The 18,858-nt window shown below is 36.5% G+C and overlaps 1 protein-coding gene across 3 annotated transcripts in view; it reads right to left on the reverse strand.

Moving 5' to 3' along the window:
* The window catches only part of LOC21403813 (persulfide dioxygenase ETHE1 homolog, mitochondrial), a 19,485-nt gene extending 2,213 nt beyond the window's left edge, over positions 1-17,272 (reverse strand). For 2 of the 3 annotated variants that reach the window (XM_024167581.1, XM_024167579.1), the window contains exons 1-8: positions 16,977-17,272; positions 4,686-4,814; positions 4,454-4,561; positions 2,961-3,095; positions 2,773-2,814; positions 2,592-2,651; positions 2,451-2,504; positions 1,883-1,907 (exon numbers count right to left, since the gene is read on the reverse strand). In XM_024167581.1, coding sequence (XP_024023349.1) covers positions 1,883-1,907; positions 2,451-2,504; positions 2,592-2,651; positions 2,773-2,814; positions 2,961-3,095; positions 4,454-4,561; positions 4,686-4,814; positions 16,977-17,210 — 787 coding nt within the window. In that variant the 5' untranslated portion in view covers positions 17,211-17,272. Of the gene's footprint in view, positions 1-1,882; positions 1,908-2,450; positions 2,505-2,587; positions 2,652-2,772; positions 2,815-2,960; positions 3,096-4,453; positions 4,562-4,685; positions 4,815-16,976 lie in introns of those variants that run through there. The other variant, XM_024167586.1, reaches the window with a different exon arrangement.
* Positions 17,273-18,858: the final 1,586 nt, after the last annotated feature.

An 18,858-nucleotide genomic window follows, 5' to 3' on the forward strand; every position in this document is an offset into this window, starting at 1 on the left:
TAAATATATATATATATATATATAATAAATGTCTTCCAGATCCGGCAGAAGTCACGAAACTTTGGGGGCAGGCTGCGTGTTTTGAAAAGTTATAATACTCATTCGAATTTTCAATTTTAAGTTTCTACAGTAAAAAATTTTTAAAAAATGTCAAATCTAATTTTTTCTGTTACAATGAAAAACTCTCAAAAAATTACATTTCAACTCGAATTGAAAACTCAAATCCGCAAAGTGAACGACACCTAAAACTGTAAGCTCTTAAGAATTTTTTATGCAATAAAATAAGAATTTTTTACTCAAATCACATTTTCAGCCATGAAACTTCAATAACCTTACGACCATATCAAGTGGAATGTACAAATAACATAAATCTCGTTCATTTTATCGATTTAAATTTTTAATTTCAGTTTTATTATAGTTAAAAACTCTCATAAAAAGTCATTTTTAACTGTTTCTACTACAGTTAAAAATTCTCATATAAAATCACATATAAACTCTAATTAAAAACTCAAATAAAAAAACTGAATGAGACCTTAAATTATCACAACACTAGACTTGAAAATCTAACATTGTGGTGTCCTTTCAAATGCTCTTTCAGCCCATTTAAGAGGTACCTAACAGACATCTTCTGTTCTTACTACATTTTTACTCCCGAATTTTCTAATTATATTTAATATTCTGTTAACTATATAAGGAGTTTTTAACTAATCACGTTTCTTGTTTTTTTAATCAATCGCATTTCGAGTCATGAAATTTCAATAATATTACAACTATCGCAACTGGACTATACAAATAACTTACCACGTCATAACACTAATACTGGAAAATGTTACATTGTCGTTTCCTTGACTTCACCACTTAATGCTTTCAAATGCTTTTCAGCCACTTCAGAGAAATGTTAACAGACGTCTCCCATTGTTTCTACATTTTCCTAAGTCAATCCCCCACACCACTCATGTTAATTCATACAAACGAAGTTTCTAATTATATTTAATATTCTTTTCACTATGATTTGTTTAGTTCGTTGATTCGAGCTTTTAATTCAAATTGAGATGTAATTTTATGTGAGTTTTTTTACTGCAGTAAAAAAATTATGTGACTATTTCTGAAAACTTTTTACCGTAACAAAACTCGAATTTTAAACTCGAATCGATAGGCCTCCTTCATTTCACCGATTCAAGTTTTCAATTCTAAGTTTTTACAGTAAAAAATTTTCAGAAAATGTCATATCTAACTTTTTCTGCTATAATAAAAAATTCTCAAAAAATATCACATCTCAACTTAAATTAAAAATTTAAATATGCAAGACCAGTTGAGGCCAGCTGCATGTACTGCATGTATTAGAATACTACTTAATAAGGACCAGAGGCTACTGCTGCCTATTGTCCCCTGACAACATTCCCCCTCTCTCCCCTCATTTTTGACACGTGTACAAAAAATAACGTAGTGAGCAGTGTGCTACGTCTGGAACCTAGACTCTTTTTGCAGCAACAGTAGATACGCCGTTGACTTGGATTGGACGGCTCAAGTTATTCCGCCGTTTCAATCCGGCAAATAGTAGCTGCTAGATTGAATACCTTGTCTATATATATATATATATATATATATTGGTAAAAAAGCATCCAATAACTTGGCAAACGAAAAACACATAACCCAGCTGAACAGCCACAAGCCAACAAGACGCAAAAGGGAGGAAACACAGATTAGAGGAAGCACTGAGAATCATCCTCTGGTATGACCATCGGACAGAGGGGCACATAGTTAAAGCAAAAATAGCCCATCAACTCAGTCTGTGCCACGACATTCCCCATCCTTCTTGTTTACTAATACGGAATAAAAATCTCAGGATAAGATATTTGGAATGCTAGAGAACTGTACTTACTTTCCATGATGTTTTTAAACGTCTCCTGCAAAATGAAGTCCAAATTAGGTCGCTTTAGCTATTAAGGGTTGATAAAAAGTATGCAAGATAATGGCGAGAACACGTGCCGACAATTGTGTAATAAAAATGCAACAGAGAAAGCAAAAGTAGTATGACGTACACAAGTGACACCAATAAAATTAAAAGATAAGAACAAGCTTTATTCGCATAAATCCAGAAAAACATGCATTTTTTTTTCTTTTGCCGTCCTTTTTCTCTATAATATTTCAGTCTCATGAAGGAGTTTTATAAACATCTTTGCAATACTAGAAATCTAGAATCAATCCCTTTTAATGGTAAAGTAATTGCAATACTAGAAATCTAGAAAATGGTAAAGTAATAAGTAGATGCTTGCCCGTTTTTAGTAATAAGTTAAAATGCACTTGCCTAATGTCAATCCTAGACATCTATGATTGAAGTTTGTGGTCAAGAGGAGAAAAGAACGTGAATGAGGTAGTACTCAGATGGTAGTAGTGAAAATTTCTGTGATAAACAAGAAGAGATCAGCGCTTATAACGCAACAAATCACCTCATCTTTTGTGAGCCGAGGATTATAGAGCATCTCTTCCCCTACGGTGCTAACCTAAATTCAAGCATGTCGAATTAGCTGATCTCTTAAAAAGATTTATCTAGTATAGAAGCAAATGAGACAATTTGGTTCCTTACATACAGTGAATCCTTTGTAATCGTGAGCAGGATAAATCAATGTATCCTTGGGCAATGTAAAAATCTGGATCCATAGAAAATGAGAAGTAGTGGTTGGACAAAGCATGAAAGGCCAAATGTACTGAAAGTTTGTCTCCCAGGGGAAGCATAATATGCTACTTCCAAATCATTAATTAAATCCTTGCCTGTGAATGCACTGACTTGTAGAGTTCATGTGAACTACCACCCTGCAAGAGGATCAAGGAAACAAAATGAAGCTCTTCGATAATCGCTCAAAGTTCCTCTTCAAAAATGCAACTGCACTTCCACTTAAAGGCGCGTATTGCCAAAGACAACAAGGACTTCTATGACAAACTGTAGAAAGACGAGAAACCTGAAAATCAGTTCTTCCACATCCACGTATTAACAAGGCATCCCCTGTGAAAGCCATTCTTTGTTGGGGCTGTTTGGGACCATCTCCTGTAACATAGGTAACACAACCCAATGTGTGGCCTGGAGTACCTCGAACCTGACAAAAAAAAAAAAAAATTGTTCTCAGCTATATACATACACAATCACATGCAGAAACATACACACCCAAGCTGTTCCCAACACGGATCTACTATTTTGTCCTTTCCTCACACAGATGTGGAATGCATCATCTAACTGAAGGAAAAAAAATAAAAATAATAATAATAAAAACTTGCTGTAGACAGAAGATTTGGTATAACATACGTTTTATTTGCAACGGACTTCTAGTTTATTAGAAACAGCAAATTCTATACTGACCTTCCTTAAGTTTTGCAAATTTCACAAAAATTTACGCTTCTCTTAGTATTTTAAACCCTGCAGTACAGCTAGTCTGTATGCTACATGTAAGAACTACATGTCGTGGCTAGAAAGAGAGAAGAGGAAAACTTGTGTGCTGTTTGTTTCAACAATCCGAACCAAAAAATTCAATTCGGATTGTAGTTGAAGGTTCAAATTGATGTTTGATAGAGAACTAAATGAGGACAATTCAACCAATTAACAATGGTTCAAACCCTTAATTTTAGAATTGACCCTCCCCCCAAATTCACAATCCAAATTATTTTCTAAAGTAAAAACAATTCGGATTTTACTTTTTCTCTCTCCTCAACTTTAAGCTTAAAAATTTCATAACTTTTTTGTTTCAATTCCAATTGAGGTGATTATTTTCTAATGTGTTCATAATGAAGAGAGGAGCAAATCCCCATCCATATTACATATTTTTTTATGTCATTTACAATGAGGTTTTATAAGATTTGATTTGTTATAAAATTCTAATGATAGTTTTCAACACTTTATCTAAACACAGTTCGACACTTTATCCAAACACAGTTCGGATTTTATTCCCAATCCAAATTACAATTTATTTGCGTATCCAAATACTGGTTCGAATCACAATTCATATCACCATAATTCAAACCAAATCTTACAATCCGAACGGCGAACCAAACAAGGCCTTGGTTAAACAAGCTCGAGTATAGAAGCAACAAAAAGATGCATGTGCATTATATACTATGTCGTCTCACAGAACGGATCGATGTTAAACCTTGTTGATGTAAAGAGTGCTTAGGAATCGCTCTACAAATAAAGGATGGGAACTATTCCAAAACAGTACTCAAAGATGCTAGGAACAAGTAGGATAGCGACCTATGCTTATCAAGCATGTCAATGAGCATTAATGCCCTAATCTTCTCACTAAAACTCAAATGTTCCTAGAAGTCATTTCTCAATTTGTTTTAGAATAAGAAAAGTTTGTAGGCTTAACCACTAGTATCTCTCTGATGAAAACAAATAAACACTTCCCTAATTTGATCTTGCAAGAAAATAAATCACACAAGTAAAAAGAAGTTGCAAACCAACCTCCAAAAACAAATCACCAAAATAAATCTTATCACCAGCTTCAATTAGAAGATCTGCCTTTGATTTGCTGGCCTTTGAAATGACAGACTGCACACCAGGAACCTTACTCTGTAACACACAAATTTACACATGGCTTCAAATCAGAATTATGCATTTGAAAGCCGTAAACAAACTACATAATGCACTATGATTCACAATATAAAATTATATTTTAACGTAAAGGATGAAAAACCTTTATCAAGCCGGTGCCTGTTACATGGTCAGCATGAACATGAGTGTTCATAGCATATATTAGCTTCAGCCCTAAGTCTTTAACAAGAGAAAGGTCCCTCTCCACTGTCTTGTCAACTGGGTCTATCAACTGCAAAAATAAAGTAATACATAGCCATCCCTCACTTTCAACCATTGGGCACTAGTACTTCGTCATATCTTGACCATTCAAAGTAATTTAAAAGTAATCTCACAGTTGTAGACAAAACAAGAGTAAGAGACAATAAAAAACAAACACTCCTATCTATTCACACTAGTGGGGATAAAACCCCACCACTCACATAAGATGGGTCTCATTAGATGGATAAGAGAGACCCAATGTAGTGGGACCCACCATTATATGATGTTGGTAAATTAGGAATGATTGGCTGTCCTATTGCTGTATTTTTACTAAATAGGACTAGGAATGTTTAGAGAATAATTAAGGATTTCTTTCCATAATTACTGATATTCTGCTTGCTTTAAGGAGAAGATTAAGTCTATTTTTTTCTATATATACTATGTAATTCCTTCAGAAAAAATAATGAGAAATAAGAAGTTTCTTTTCTTTTCTCTAAAAGCCAACATGGTATCAGAGCCATGGCTCTTACCAGAAAATCCTAGAAATTATTCTTCAATTCTGCCCTAGATGGACTATAGGCGAGCAGTGACCGGTTCAAGTGGTACTCCGGCAGAGGATGCACAGTCACGTAGTACAGCGCCGGCAACCAGCGGCGGAGGAGCGACCATCAGTGGCGAAAGTCTCCTTGGTTCGAATATGTACTTCCAATTAACGAACCATAGACTGAATGGCCAAAATTATTTGGATGGGCTCAATCAGTAAAACTGGCGATTGATGGAGAGGGAAGCTCGGCCGTTTGACTGGAGAAACAACTAGGCCTGCTGCAGGAGATCCAAATTTGGCGACACGGAGGTATGAAAATTCCTTAGTCACAACTTGGCTAATTAATTCAATGGAACCAGTCATTGGAAAGCCGCACATGTTCTTATCAACCAAAGATGTGTGGGATACAGTTCGTGAGATGTACTCAGACATCGAAAATTCCTCCCAAATTTTCAAACTGAAAACAAACTTATGTAAAGCCAAGCAAGGAGACTGCAATGTTACCATGTTTTACAACGAACTTGTGACCTTATGGCAGGAGTTAGATCTTTGTTATGAAGATGATTGGGAGTGTCTGAATCACAGTGTTCGACACAAAAAAAGAGAAGAAAACGACCGTGTTTGTCTTTCTTGCAGGTTTGAACCAAGAATTGGACGAGGTTAGAGGCCGGATATTGGGAAGAAAACCTCTGCTCTCTATCCGAGAGGTTCTCTATGAAACTAGGAGAGAAGAGATGAGGCGAAAAGTGATGATTGGGAAAGCCGAACCAGAGGAAGAAGGGTCAGCGCTCTTGTCCAGAGGAACCGAAGCTGAGGGAGATAGGAGGAATAGCAAAACAAGGCCTTGGTGCGATCACTATAAACGACCATGGCACACTCGGGAGACGTGTTGGAAAATCCATGTAAAGTCGAACAAGTGGAAGAAAAAACCATCTTGAGATTATCGTGTCTCCCATGCCAATACGACTAAATCAGGGCCCAAAATCTCCTTTGGAACGGAGCCATTCACAACGGAACAGATAGAGCAAATCTGTAAAATTCTTCAGTCACAAAATTTCTCTAACTCAAATCCTTCTTGTTCTCTGGTTCAGAAAGGTAACCTTCTAGTTGCGTCCTGTTTTAGTCTCAATTCAAATGATTCTTGGATAATTGATTCTAGGGCAACAGATCATATGACCGGTTCATCACAACTGTTTTCATCCTATAGTCCATGTGCAGGAAATCAAAGAGTGAAAATAGCAGATGGTTCTTTCTCAGCAGTAGCCGGGAAAGGATCAATTGTTATTTCTCCATGTTTTACACTCCATAATGTTCTCCATGTTCCCAAGTTATCTTGTAATCCATTGTCAATCAATAAACTAATAGTTGATCAAAACTGTCAGGTTAATTTTTCTTCATCGGTTGCCAATTTCAGAATTTGACCACGGGGAAGATGATTGGCAATGCTAAGCAAGTTGGAGATCTCTATTTCTTCGAAGATGGATATGACTTGAGTAGGCAATCCTAGAGGGCTTGTCTCAATTCTATTTCAATTCTTTCTGAGCAAGCAATCCTAGAGGGCTTGTCTCAATTCTATTTCAATTCTTAGTGAGAATGAAATTATGTTATGGCATTTTAGATTAGGAAACCCAAGTTTTTATTATATGAGACATTTGTTTCCAAAGCTTTTTATGAATAAAAATCCATCTTCATTTCAATGTGAAATTTGTGAAATTGCCAAACATCGTCGAACATCCTTTCCAGCACAACCTTATAAGGCCACAGAACCCATCACTATGATTCATAGTGATGTGTGGGGGCCGTCAAGAATTAAAACAAAAACTAGAAAAAAATGGTTCATAATTTTTTTTTTTATGACCATACTAGGATTACATGGGTATTTTAACTTAATGAAAAATCAGATGCTAAAAATGTGTTTAAAATTTTTTATAAAATGATTCAAACACAATTTCAAACTTAGATTCAAGTTTTTAGAAGTAAAAATGGCAAAGAATATTTCAATAAGATTTTAGGAAGTTTTTTTGTTGAAAATGGTATTGTCCACCAAAGTTCCTGCAATAATACTCCTCAACAAAATGGGGTAGCATAGAGGAAAAATAAACATCTTTTAGAAGTTGCAAGATCTTTAATGTTTTCAACAAAAGTTCCTAAATACTTATGGGGTGAAGCTATTCTTACAGCTACATATTTGATCAATAGGATGCCTTCAAAAGTTATAAAATAATAAACCCCTTTGAATTGCTTTAAAATATGTTTTCCTTCCTCTCGACTCTCACATGATCTCCCACTTAAAGTGTTTGGGTCTACTGCATTTGTCCATATTCATGATATTAATCGAGAAAAACTTGATCCTATAGCAAAAAAAAGTGTCTTTGTCGGCTATCCTTCAACCCAGAAGGGATACAAATGTTTTGATCCAATATCCCAAAAAAATTTTTGAAACCATTTTTTGAGTCTGACTCATCTTCGGGGGGGAGATTCGACTTTTGGTTGGTTGTTAGATGATTTTTTGCCCAATGTTCATAAGGAAATTGAAACTATTCACAGGGAATCTGAGACTATGGCAAACACTGAAAATGGTGTTGATGTATTTCATAATTCTATTTCAAAAAATTGTGATGTCTCAAATAAAGGAAATAGGGATTCTTCTTCTGTGCCCTTGGAAAATCAAACTCAAGAAGGGATTGAAATGTGTGCGGGGCAAGGTGGTCATCGTTATAAAGGGATGGTCTATTCAAGGAAGTATCCAGAACGATAGAAAAGAACTGACAACTTGGAGCATGGTCAAGAAACTAACTCGAGGAAAAATCCTAAGGCTGAAGATCAGTCAGCTAAGTCTTAGTCTGAATCAAGTCCCATCAAGTCTGTCTTCTGAACCAACTTCTATAGCAGAGTCAGATGAAACTTTAAATTTGCCCATTACTCTTAGGAAGGGAACTAGAACTTGTACTAATCACCCGTTGTATAATTTTCTATCATATCAGAGTCTATCTCCATCATTTCGTGCTTTTACCTCAAAATTGTCTTGTGTTGTTATTCCTAAGCATATACAGGAGGTTCTAAATGTTCCTAAATGGAAGGAGGCGGTTCTTGAGATGAGAGCTCTTGAGAAGAATATGGCGTGGGAGAAAGTAGACCTTCTAGAAGGAAAAATTCCAGTTGGGTGTGAGTGGGTGTTCACCGTGAAGTACAATTCTGATGGGTCACTCAAGAGATACAATTCTTGATTGGTTGCTAAGGGGTTTACCCAAACTTATGGTATTGATTATTCATAAACCTTTTCACCAATTGCTAAGTTGAGTACTGTAAGAGTGCTACTTTCTATTGCAGTTAACCTGGATTGGTCTCTACATTAACTGGACGTCAAGAATGCCATCCTAAATGGAGACTTAGAAGAGGTGTACGTGGAAGCTCCCTCGGGATTTATTGAAAGCTTTGGGAAAAAATGTTGCAGGTTGAGGAAGTCTTTATATGGACTTAAACAATCCCCGAGGGCCTGGTTCGACAAATTTGCAAGATTTGTAAAGACTCAAGGATTTTTACAAGGGCAGGCTGACCATACCTTGTTTATGAAGACTTTTGCAGAAGGTAGAATTGCAGTTTTGATTGTCTATGAAGATGACATTTGATAACTCTAGGAATTAGAGTTAATTTGGGCATTTCTAGGCTTATAGTTGGCTCATCCAAAGGCTTAGTTGTTAATTTTCTGCTTTATTTGTTCAACTTTTGGTTCATGTGGTGCACTCTGCTGAGATTTATTTGTGTGATGTTTCTGTGATGTTTATGAAGAAAACTTGATTAAGAAAGGGGCTAACGTGTGTCCAAGAGGTGTTGTTTCTGATCTGCAAGTTTTGAGGATAAATGATGCAGCAAAAAAAAATATGACAGCAGACAGTAGTGGATGACATCAGCACATGTCAGAGAGAAGAAAGAAAAATAAAGTGCACAGGAGGATGCTGCTGTGGATGGTCAGCTGGACCCAATCACCCACTAAGTGCCACCTCAACGTCCTTGGTTGCCCGAGAAGTACACTTTAATTCTTAGCTAGTGGAGCGCCGCAGGCAAGAGGTACAAAAAAATAGAAAAGAAAAAAAGAAAAAAAGGCAGAGAGCACCGAGTGAGCTAAAGGAGCAGAGACCAGAGGGGGAAAAATAGTACCAGAGATGAGAAAAAGAAAACCAGTATGAGGAGTAGATTTTCCCAGTCATTCTCAGCTTGTGGAAGCTCATTGAAGAAGGACAAGAGAGAAAAGTAAGCTTGAAGGCTCAATCCAGCTGAAACTCCCTTTCTCTCATTTGTTGTGTTCCAATTCTCCTTCAGTTTGCAATTTTATTGAACAATGATACATGTTGATTATCTGGTTTTTGTAAATCCAGTTATGAGCTAAATTTACTTGGTTGGGATGATAAAGTACCCATATCTGTAATTTGACGTTGTGTATGCTCACTTTTGCTATATTGATACTAATTAGTTTGTTCAATATAATCTCTCTTGTTCATTTTTTGTTTACTGACCGGCCATCAAACAAAATATAGTGGTTTCATTTTGCTGGAAAGTTGATTAGAATTAGACCAATATTGAACAGTGTGAGTTTAGCTAAATTTTACAAAGAGATCTAGTTGATTTACGAGTAGTAAAGGAATATAAACTTGTCTCACATAGCTCAATTGAAACACATGCTTAATACAACCTAACTGTTTAGATTTCTCATAGGAATATGTTGAAATTTGAGTAAAGAGGTGAAATCATAAGTAGATCGGCAGACTTGTGTAAAATTCGTGTTTCAGGTTAACTGACAGCATTGCTGTAGCAAAAGTCGTAGCATACATAGCCCAAGTTGCAGTGAAGGAGAAATTGAGTCTCAGCCCTTTCATATAGATTGATTTTTACCCTTGACAACTGAGTGTGTTATTTACTTATGTTACTACAATTCTTTTTAGTCTTTGTAGCTAAATCAAACCATTACACTTGTTTACATTGCATCTCTTGGATCTTATTAGGAAAAATATTGGTAACTTTCTCCGTGGGAACGATACTCTACTCATTCACTTTATTACTTGTTCGGCACGTGCGCTTGCGTAGTGAATTTTACCAACAACATTATCCTCACTGGTGATGATCTTGAGGAAATGAATAAATTGAAGAAGAGCCTCTCTACCGAGTTTGAGATTAATGATCTGGGACCGCTTAGATATTTGCTTGGAATGGAAATTGCTAGGTCTAAGAAAGGTATAGTAGTTTCCCAACAGAAGTATATTCTAGATTTGTTGGAAGAAACGGGATATGGAATTTAACTCAAAGCCTGGGGAGGTTAAGGAAGGAGTCCTGTAGACACAGGTCGATATCAATGCGTGGTGGGAAAGTTAATCTATTTATCCCACACTCGACCATACATTTCTTTTGCTGTCAGTATAGTGAGTCAGTTTACGCATTCTCCTTACGAAGAACACTTGGAAGCAGTTTATAGAATTTTAAGATATTGAAAGGGAACTCTAAGGAAAGGATTATTTTTTAGAAAAGGTGATCAACAGAGGATTGAAGTCTACACTGATGCAGACTGGGCAGGGTCTATAACTAACAGGAGATCTACCTCTGGATATTGTACCTTCTTATGGGGAAATTTGATAATTTGGAGAAGCAAAAAACAGAGTGTGGTGGCTAGGAGTAGTGCGGAAGCAGAATATAGAGCAATGACTCAAGGGATTTGCGAGATTCTTTGGTTAAAGAGAATACTGGAAGAACTTAGTAGACCAGTAGAGTTTCTAATGAAGCTGTTTTGTGACAATAAAGTAGCTATTAGCATTGCTAATAATCCAGTTCAACATTATCGGACAAAGCATGTGGAGATTGATAGACACTTTATAAAGGAGAAGCTTGAAAATGGAGTCATCTGTATACCTTTCTTGCCTACAACTCAACAAATTGCCGATGTCTTCACAAAAGGGTTACTCAGGCAGAATTTTGAGTTCTTTATAAGCAAGTTGGGCATGATCAATATCTATGCATCAACTTGAGGGGGGGGGGTGTCGGTAAATTAGGAATGATTGACTGTCCTATTGCTATATTTTTAGTAGATAGGACTAGGAATATTTAGAGAATAATCAAGGATTTTTTTCCATAATTACTGATATTCTCCTTGCTTTAAGGAGAAGATTAGGTCTCTATGTTTTTATATATATACTATGTAATTCCTTCAGAAAAAATAATGAGAAATAAGAAGTTTCTTTTCTCTTCCCTAAAAGCCTACATGTGAGTAATGAGGATTTATCCCCATTTTCCTAAGGGGGCGTTTGGTATGGGGTAATCTTAAAGGTGGGAATGGGAATCTGAAAGATTTCCATGCTTGGTACAATTATTGAGCTTTTTTAAAACCCACGAAAGTGAAGCCCATGGGATTCACATTATCACATTTTGGGGTAATACTAAACCCACCCAATACGGTGTTGTTAGTTTACCAATCCATCCCAAAAGCTTAAGCTATTAAGAGGTGGGCCAACAATAGTTTTTTATACTTTAACACTCCCCCTCACATGTGAGCTGGACAATGGGCAATCGTGTGGGTAAATTAATTGGAAATCCCAACACGTGAATATTTAAAGCCCGAGATATATTAAAGACCCAACACATGATGACAATTTTAAATGGGGATAAAGAGTGCAATTACGGGGGTTTGAACTCAGGACCTCCCGCTCTGATACCATGTTAGTTTACCAATCCATCCCAAAAGCTTAAACTATTAGGAGGTGGGCCAACAATAGTTTTTTATACTTTAACAGGTGTTATTCACTTTCCCAGGAAAGTAATATCACGGGAATCAAAATCTCTCTCACCCATTTCTTCTCAGCCCATACGCATATCTCGTCCAGCCTGTTGAATCTCTTCCGTCGCCGCCGCCGCCGCCCGATATACCACGCCGCTACTGCCGCCCGATCCACCACGCCGCCCGATCCACCACGCCATCTAGCCTGTTGAATCTCAGAGCTTGCTTGGTTGTTTGCCATGGCTGAGATTTCGAGCTTCGTCTTCTCCTTCACACTTCACACTCTCTCGACTCACTCACCTTATTTTTATTTGGCTTTTTAGGTTGGTGGCCGAGATGGTGGAGCAGTGCAACAACTGGGATTAGCTTTTGTTGCCGGGATAGAAAAGAAAGAAAGGCATGATTTTTCAAAGGTTCGGTGGGCAGACTAGCAATACTCTGTTGTATAAAGTTGTTTTGAAGAGCAATGTGCCATTGACTTTCTGAAAGGCCAAAGGAAATAACAAAATTGTCAGAATTTGTAAATATCTTGTTTCTAGAATTTCTTGAGGAAAATTGTCCTTTCTCCCAGGCGTTTTCCCCGGTTTTTACAAGTTTTTGTTGTTATGATTATTTGTGAAGTAGCAACATCCACCAGAATTCTAATATGGCAGCAATGCTGGGTGACATTCATTGATCAAATGATGATCTTGTTCAATGTGCTGAAATCATATTAAAGATATAGTGAAACCATAAAGGTTTTTTTTAATGCACAACATTCCTATGCACAACCAAACACAGTAATGTATTATTCCTGAGAATTTGAGACAAGATTCATGTATGGAACTAAACACAATAATGTATTATTCTTAGGAATCATATTACCCTCTATCACTTTCCCAAGAATATGATTTCTACTGATTACTGCATACCAAACGTCCCCTAAAAGTTTGGCAACCTAACGTTTAATAAGTGGACACAACCTAACATTTGCTGTGAGGCACCAGTACCAATGCGGAATGAAAGTCAGACTATAGCATGTAGACTTAGATAAAATGAAAACACAAAAAGTGCACGACAGTAGCAAATATGCTTGCTTGCTTGCTCTGCAAAAGATGACAAGTTCTTTCTTATTCTCTTCAGCAGTTATTCTTCTCAAACTACTGTCGTGCTTTCCATAATATTCACATTCCAGGAAAATAGGTTATAAGATAATTTTCCTACTTAAAATGCATTTCCATTTCAGGCATAATCATGACAAAGAACCCAGTAGACGCATTTGCAAGATAAAGCATCCGATCCATTTAGAACGGCGTTGAAAATTAGTTCCAATATGAGATATTATTTTAGCGAAGCTCTCAGATTACAGACTCAAGAAACAGAGGAAGTCAAATACATCAGGTGGCTTGGATTTCAGATTGCATACAGTGGCTATTGTCTATGTCAGGAGGTTAGTTTCTGTCATGTGATTGAAGGCTGACGTGTCACGTTTCTAGTGGAAGACTTGCCTTTGGTGTTATGTATATATAACAGGCTCTTAAGTTATTTGGTGTGAGAAGTTGAGAACGAATTTGCTGAGAGAGAATTCGAGAGATCTTTATGATTAAGATCTGGTTCATCAGTTGTAACAAACTAGAGAAAGAAAGGGTTGAGAGCAAGTGTAGTGAGAGAAAGGGAATTTTCTCCTGGGGTTTCTTGTTGTAATTTTCTCGGCAAAAAGTTTCTGTTTGTACTGGTGAGGGATTTGTGAGATTTGAGAGTTGTAATCTCTGAGAAATTAAAAAGACTACAGATCGAATTCCTTGAGGGGAGTTCGTGAGGACGTAGGCATAATTGGCCGAACCTCGATAAAATCTTGGTGTATTTTTCTTCGGCTTTCGATTTCTTGTTTATCCGCGATTATTGATCAAGTTGGTGTGGGAGGAAATTTCCTACAATGGTATTAGAGCTTTGGTAATTGAAGCATCAACATCGATCTGAAGAAATTCGAGAGGAGGTAGATTGGAAAACATTCAAGATCAAGTGCCTGCAATTGGCATGTTTGATCTCGAAGATTCTGAAGCGAATTCGGATTCACCGAAGAGAGACCAGAGATCGAGCTTGGGAAATCAAGAATCGGCAATTGATAAATTTTTCCCAGTCATCATGAAAGTTTAATTTCGAATAGAACTGCGTGAAAAAGTAAAATCCATATAGCTGACCCCAATTAAATTGAGATTAAGGCTAGTTGTTGTTGTTGTGGTCGTCGTCGTCATGAGCACCATGAAGGTTGACATTGAGAAATTCAATGGGTCTGGTGATTTCAAGAATATGGAGGAGAAAAGTGAAAGGGCTTCTTGTTCAACAAAAGGCGTTGGAGGCACTTGAAGACCCAGTTAAATTTCTAAAAAGGCTTCTCGGAATATCAGAAGCAAGAGTTGCTTGAACAACATCATATACAATAATCTTCCATCTTGTTGATTCTATTATTAGGCTTGTTGATAAAGGAGATACCCCTGCCAGGATTTGGAATAAATTGGATGAATTATTTCAAAAGAAACCTTTGACAAATAAGATTTTCTTGAAAGAAAGATTGTCTGGTTTTAAGATGGATACTTCAAAAGGCCTAGAACAGAATCTTGATGAGTTTTGAGAATGAACAAGTTGGCTAACTCGGGTAATGAAAATGAAGCCATCATTTTGATAAATTCTCTATCGGACTCGTTTAGAGAAGTCAAGACAACTAAAAAGTACGGGAGAATATCCATAACTTCTATGGAAGTTTTATCAGCATTATAGGCTCTGGGTTAGGGATGGTAATGGCTTTAAAACTATAATTAGCAAGGATGTCACTTTTAATGAGAATGATTTTCCTTTTTCTGGGGAGCTAACCCTACTGCAGGAAGAGACACTTTGAGTACTAACCCTGCAGGTACCATGGAAGATCATACTATAGTGAATCCCTGTCCGGTGGAGCTCAGTTCGGTGAAGCTCCGAGTGATACACAATCAGAGTGATACACAATCAGGTGGAGGATACTCTGATGATGCTCGGTCAAGAGAATAATCCTAACGTGGTGGAGCTCATTCCGGTGGAGTCCTGTCTATTGGATCACAGTCCGGTGGAGCCCAATGAAGTGAGTCCCAGTCAGGTGGAGCTGCAGCAAGTGAAACCACATCAAGTGGAACTGCAACATGTGGAACCATGGCAAGTTTGGAACCGCAGTAGATAGAGCTGCAAAAGGTGGAACCACATCAGGTGGAACTGCAACAGATGGAATCACGACAGGTGAAGCTACCTCAGTAGAGTTGCAACAGGTGGAGCATGATAAGGCTGGTCATGGGCAAGTTGAATGTGGGCAGAAGGTTACAAGCCTGATAGTGCAGAACATGGAGACCACAAAAAGGAATTGATCATTGATGATGACGATGGTCAGGAACACTAGTCAGATTCCCTTAGTTATGATATGCTACTTATCGGGGAGGAGAAGGGAAAATTTTACAAAGTGGAGGATGTGCTTGGGTCTAAGTTCGACTAGAGAGACGTAAGATCTACTGAGAAGATGTTGGGAATTGACATCACGAGTCAGAGTGGGTATTTAGAGAATAGTGTTGAAGAATTCTCTATGGATGGAGCTATGGCAAACCCAGAGAAGAAAGGGCATTGGTCAGAAATGAAATGGCTCATCAGATACATTGGAGGACCTTTAGAGTTGGGACTTCGATATGTAAAGCATAGTGATCAGATTGGGGTTGAAGGATTTATTACCTCTGACTATGCTAGTGATAGAGAAAGGAAGTCAGCAAAAACATACTTATTTCAAGTGTGTGAAAATTGTGTCGGCTGGAAGTCTCAAGGAGTGGCATTATCCATAACTGTAGCTGAGTATATGGCAGCCACTGAAGAAGTTAAGGAAGAGGTCATCAAAGTTGAGAAGGCACCTACCGAGGAGAATCAAGCTGACATGGGAACAAAGCTTATCACTCTTGGCAAGTTCAAATGCTATTTTGACTTGCAAGTGTTTGACAATGGGTGATTGATGAGGTGAAGCAAGCATGGATCCTCAAGGAAGGAAATGGTCTGTACTCAAAGTCATATCGGAACTGAGGTGGAGCTTGTTGAAAATCAATTTCAATATCAGGTATTATTTTGGTGAAGCTCTCAGATTAAAGACTCAAGAAACAGAGGAAGTCAAAGACATCAGGTGGCTTGGATTTTAGATTGCATTTGGTGGTTAATTTCTATCATCTGATTGAAGGCTGACGTGTCATGTTGCTAGTGTAAGACTTGCCTTTGGTGTTATGCATATATAACAGACTCTTAAGTTGTTTGGTGTGAGAAGTTGAGAACGAATTTGCTGAGAGAGAATTCGAGATATCTTTATAATTAAGATTTGGTTCATCAGTTGTAACAAACTAGAGAGAGAAATGTTAAGAGCAAGTGTAGTGAGAGAGGGATTTTTCTCTTGGGGTTTATTGCTGTAATTTTCTCAGGAAAAAGTTTGTGTTTGTACTGGTGAGGGATTTGTGAGATTTGAGAGTTGTAATTTCTGAGAAATTAATAAGCGTACAGATCGAACTCCATGAGGGGAGTTCGTGAGGACGTAGCCATAATTGGCCGAACCTCGATAAAATCTTGGTGTGTTTTTCTTCGGCTTTGATTTCTTGTTTATCCGCGATTATTGATGGAGTTGGTGTGGCAGGAAATTTCCTACAAACTGATTCCATAACCAACTACAAGCTTAGGTCCTATGACTATGCATTTGAATTCGCTGAAAGAAATCAATTTTGACTTCCATTCAAGAATTCCAACAATCAGATGTCATAATAAATATTAAAAAAGAAGTCAAAAGAACAAACAAAATGGAAGAAGAAAAAAAAAAACCATTTTTTTCTTTTCTTTTCTTTTCTTTTTTTTTTTTGGGAACAAACCAGAGCGGGTTTATCGGGGTGAGAAATGTTGGCGAGCAAGTAAGTGTAGGTGGAGGATTCCTTCTCGAAGAGCTGCCGGAAGAGGAGATTGTTGCCGGCGGAGGAGTGAGACGACGTCATATAAGAGGAAAACGCCATCGCCGGCCTAAACTTTGCCTGAATAGGTGGAAGGGCGGAGAAATGCGAAGGGGATCGCGCGACGGCGCAGAGTCGGAGGAGATTCAGTCGCAGCATTTTTCGGTTTTCTGTCTGTTTGTTTGTGGGGTTCGATCGATGTTTTTTTCAATCTTTTTTTTTTTTTTAGGGAGTGCAGTGTCAGAACTGGAAAACTTTGTGCAATTAGAGGGGAGATGAGAGGTGACGTCACCTCAAACGTGCCCGCCAAATCACAAGGAAAGCAACCAATTGCGGAAAGGGGCACGTGGTGGGCCCGGAAGCCGGGTAGGACACGTGATGAATATATTATTTTTTATTAGTTGAGAGCACGTGGTCAATAGCTCTCAGAAAATATCACATTTCAACTTGAACTGACGAATCGAATAAAACCTATATGTTAAGTTTTAACTACTGTATTATTATTAAAAGTATATAAAATGAAATACTATAATTTTAGGAATTAAAATGAAAATAATAAAATTTTAGGGTAAGAAGTCAAAAAATGTAAAAAAGATTTAAATGAAGAAATAAATAAATTTAAGAAAAAAGAGAACCAAAACGAAAAAAATAAAGTTTGAAAGAAAAAATAAAAAAAAGGTTAAAAATGACTAAACTGAAGAAATAAATAAGTTTAAGGCAAATGAACAAAAAGGGGCAAAATAAAGTTTCAGGATGAAAATAAGAAAAAAGGGTAAAAAAAGGTTCAAATGAAGAAATAAATAAGTTTTAGGGTAAAAAAAATAAAAATGGAAAAAATAAAGTTGCAGAGTAAAAATAAGAAAAAATTGTCAAAAACAGGTACAAATCAAAAAATAAATAAATTTTAGGGCAAAATGATTAAAGGGGAAAAAATAAAGTTGCAAAACAAAAATAAAAATTAGGTCAAGAAAAGATAAAAATGAAGCAATAAGTTTTAGAGTAAAAGGAATAAAAACAGAAAAAATAAAGTTTCAATGTAAAAATAAAAAAGAAGGGTAAAAAAAAGTTTAAAATGAAGAAATAAATAAGTTTTAAGGTAAAATGTACAAAAATAAAAACAAAAAAAAAAAGATTCGGGGCAAAATTAAGGGAAAATAGTCAATGAAGGTCTAAAGTGAAAAAATTAATTTTAGAACAAAAAGAACCAAAATAGAAAAGAAAATAAAATATCAAGGTAAAAGATTCAAAAAGATTCAAAAAAGGGCCAAAATAAAAATAAATAAATAACTTTTAGAATAAAAACAAAAAAATAAAAAATAAAACAAAGGATTTGAAAAAATAAAAAAGGGGAGGGGTTTATTCTACCAAAACGTCGCCATTTTTATCAAAAAACTGCGTGAACAGAAAAGTAATTCGTAAATATGATAAATTTAGGCCCCTTCATCTCCTTCGTTTGAATCGCAAGTTAAATTTTTGCTATATTATTTTATTACAAAAATTTAAATTTAATATTTTCTGTTTCAGTATCTTCTCTCACATAAATTCACTTTTTAACTCAAGTTTTTAAATCAAGTTCTCACCTCGAATGATTAATGGAATTTATGCTAACAAATTTTGCCCATGTTTGTTTCAACCATTTGAACCTAAAAATTCAATTCAGATGGTAATTCAAAAGTGGTAGTTCAAGGTTTAAATTGATGTTTGGTAGAAAACTAAAATGAATGCAATTCAAACCATTAATCCCAAATTCAAACCCTTAATTTTAAAATTGCTCCCCCCCCCCCCCCCCCTAAATTTAAGAATTTGA

The sequence above is a fragment of the Morus notabilis genome, unplaced genomic scaffold, assembly GCF_000414095.1.
Source record: "Morus notabilis unplaced genomic scaffold, ASM41409v2 Scaffold409, whole genome shotgun sequence".
Taxonomy (NCBI): domain Eukaryota; kingdom Viridiplantae; phylum Streptophyta; class Magnoliopsida; order Rosales; family Moraceae; genus Morus; species Morus notabilis.